The following is a 639-nucleotide window of genomic DNA, read 5'->3' on the forward strand; positions in this document are numbered from 1 at the left end:
AAATTCCTACATGGAAAGAATAGCCAAGCATTGGAACAGGCTGCCCAGGGAAGTGGTGGARTCACTGTCCCTGGCAGTGTTCASGAAAGGTGCAGATGAGGCTCTTGGGGGCATGGTTTGGCTGGGATGGGCTTGAAGGGTTTGCAGTTGGACTCGATGATCCCGCTCTTTTCCAGCTCTGGTGATTCTGTGATCCGTGTATGGGCCTCTCTGAGCAAGTCATTATTGATGACAAACGTGTGGAGCAGGAGGAGCCTGTGGTGGCTCAGAGCAGACTGTGCATCTTCCCATTGCTATGGGAAAGCATCGGGCAACCGAGCAGAGGTTGTGACAGGATGGATGGATTAGTGTAAATAAAAGACTTACAACAAGTGGGTCAGTAGACAGGAATAACTATGGTGCAATTCATCCATTCTTGAGGAATGTGCCCCTTGTGATCAGTGGGGCATTTTGTGAGAAATGACCTGCTTTCCACCCCTGTCCCCTCTCCATACCTCCTCTTTCCCCAGCTTTCCCGTTCTCCCCCCAAGGCTTCTCCAAGGCCATGGCGGCTCTGTCCTGCAGACGCCGAGGCCGGCCCGTGCCAAGAGCGCCAGGAGGGGCTGGCGCTGCCCGCGCCGCCGGCCCGGCCCTCGCAGC

The 639-nt window shown here is 55.6% G+C and overlaps 1 protein-coding gene across 1 annotated transcript in view; it reads left to right on the forward strand.

Moving 5' to 3' along the window:
• The first annotated feature begins 200 nt into the window (after positions 1-200).
• Positions 201-639, forward strand: part of PIGK (phosphatidylinositol glycan anchor biosynthesis class K) — a 59950-nt gene continuing 59511 nt past the window's right edge. The window contains exon 1 of the mRNA XM_026050980.1: positions 201-349. Coding sequence (XP_025906765.1) covers positions 201-349 — 149 coding nt within the window. The remainder of the gene's footprint in view (positions 350-639) is intronic.

Source organism: Nothoprocta perdicaria, unplaced genomic scaffold (assembly GCF_003342845.1).
Source record: "Nothoprocta perdicaria isolate Ctin4 unplaced genomic scaffold, notPer1 scaffold_0, whole genome shotgun sequence".
NCBI lineage: Eukaryota > Metazoa > Chordata > Aves > Tinamiformes > Tinamidae > Nothoprocta > Nothoprocta perdicaria.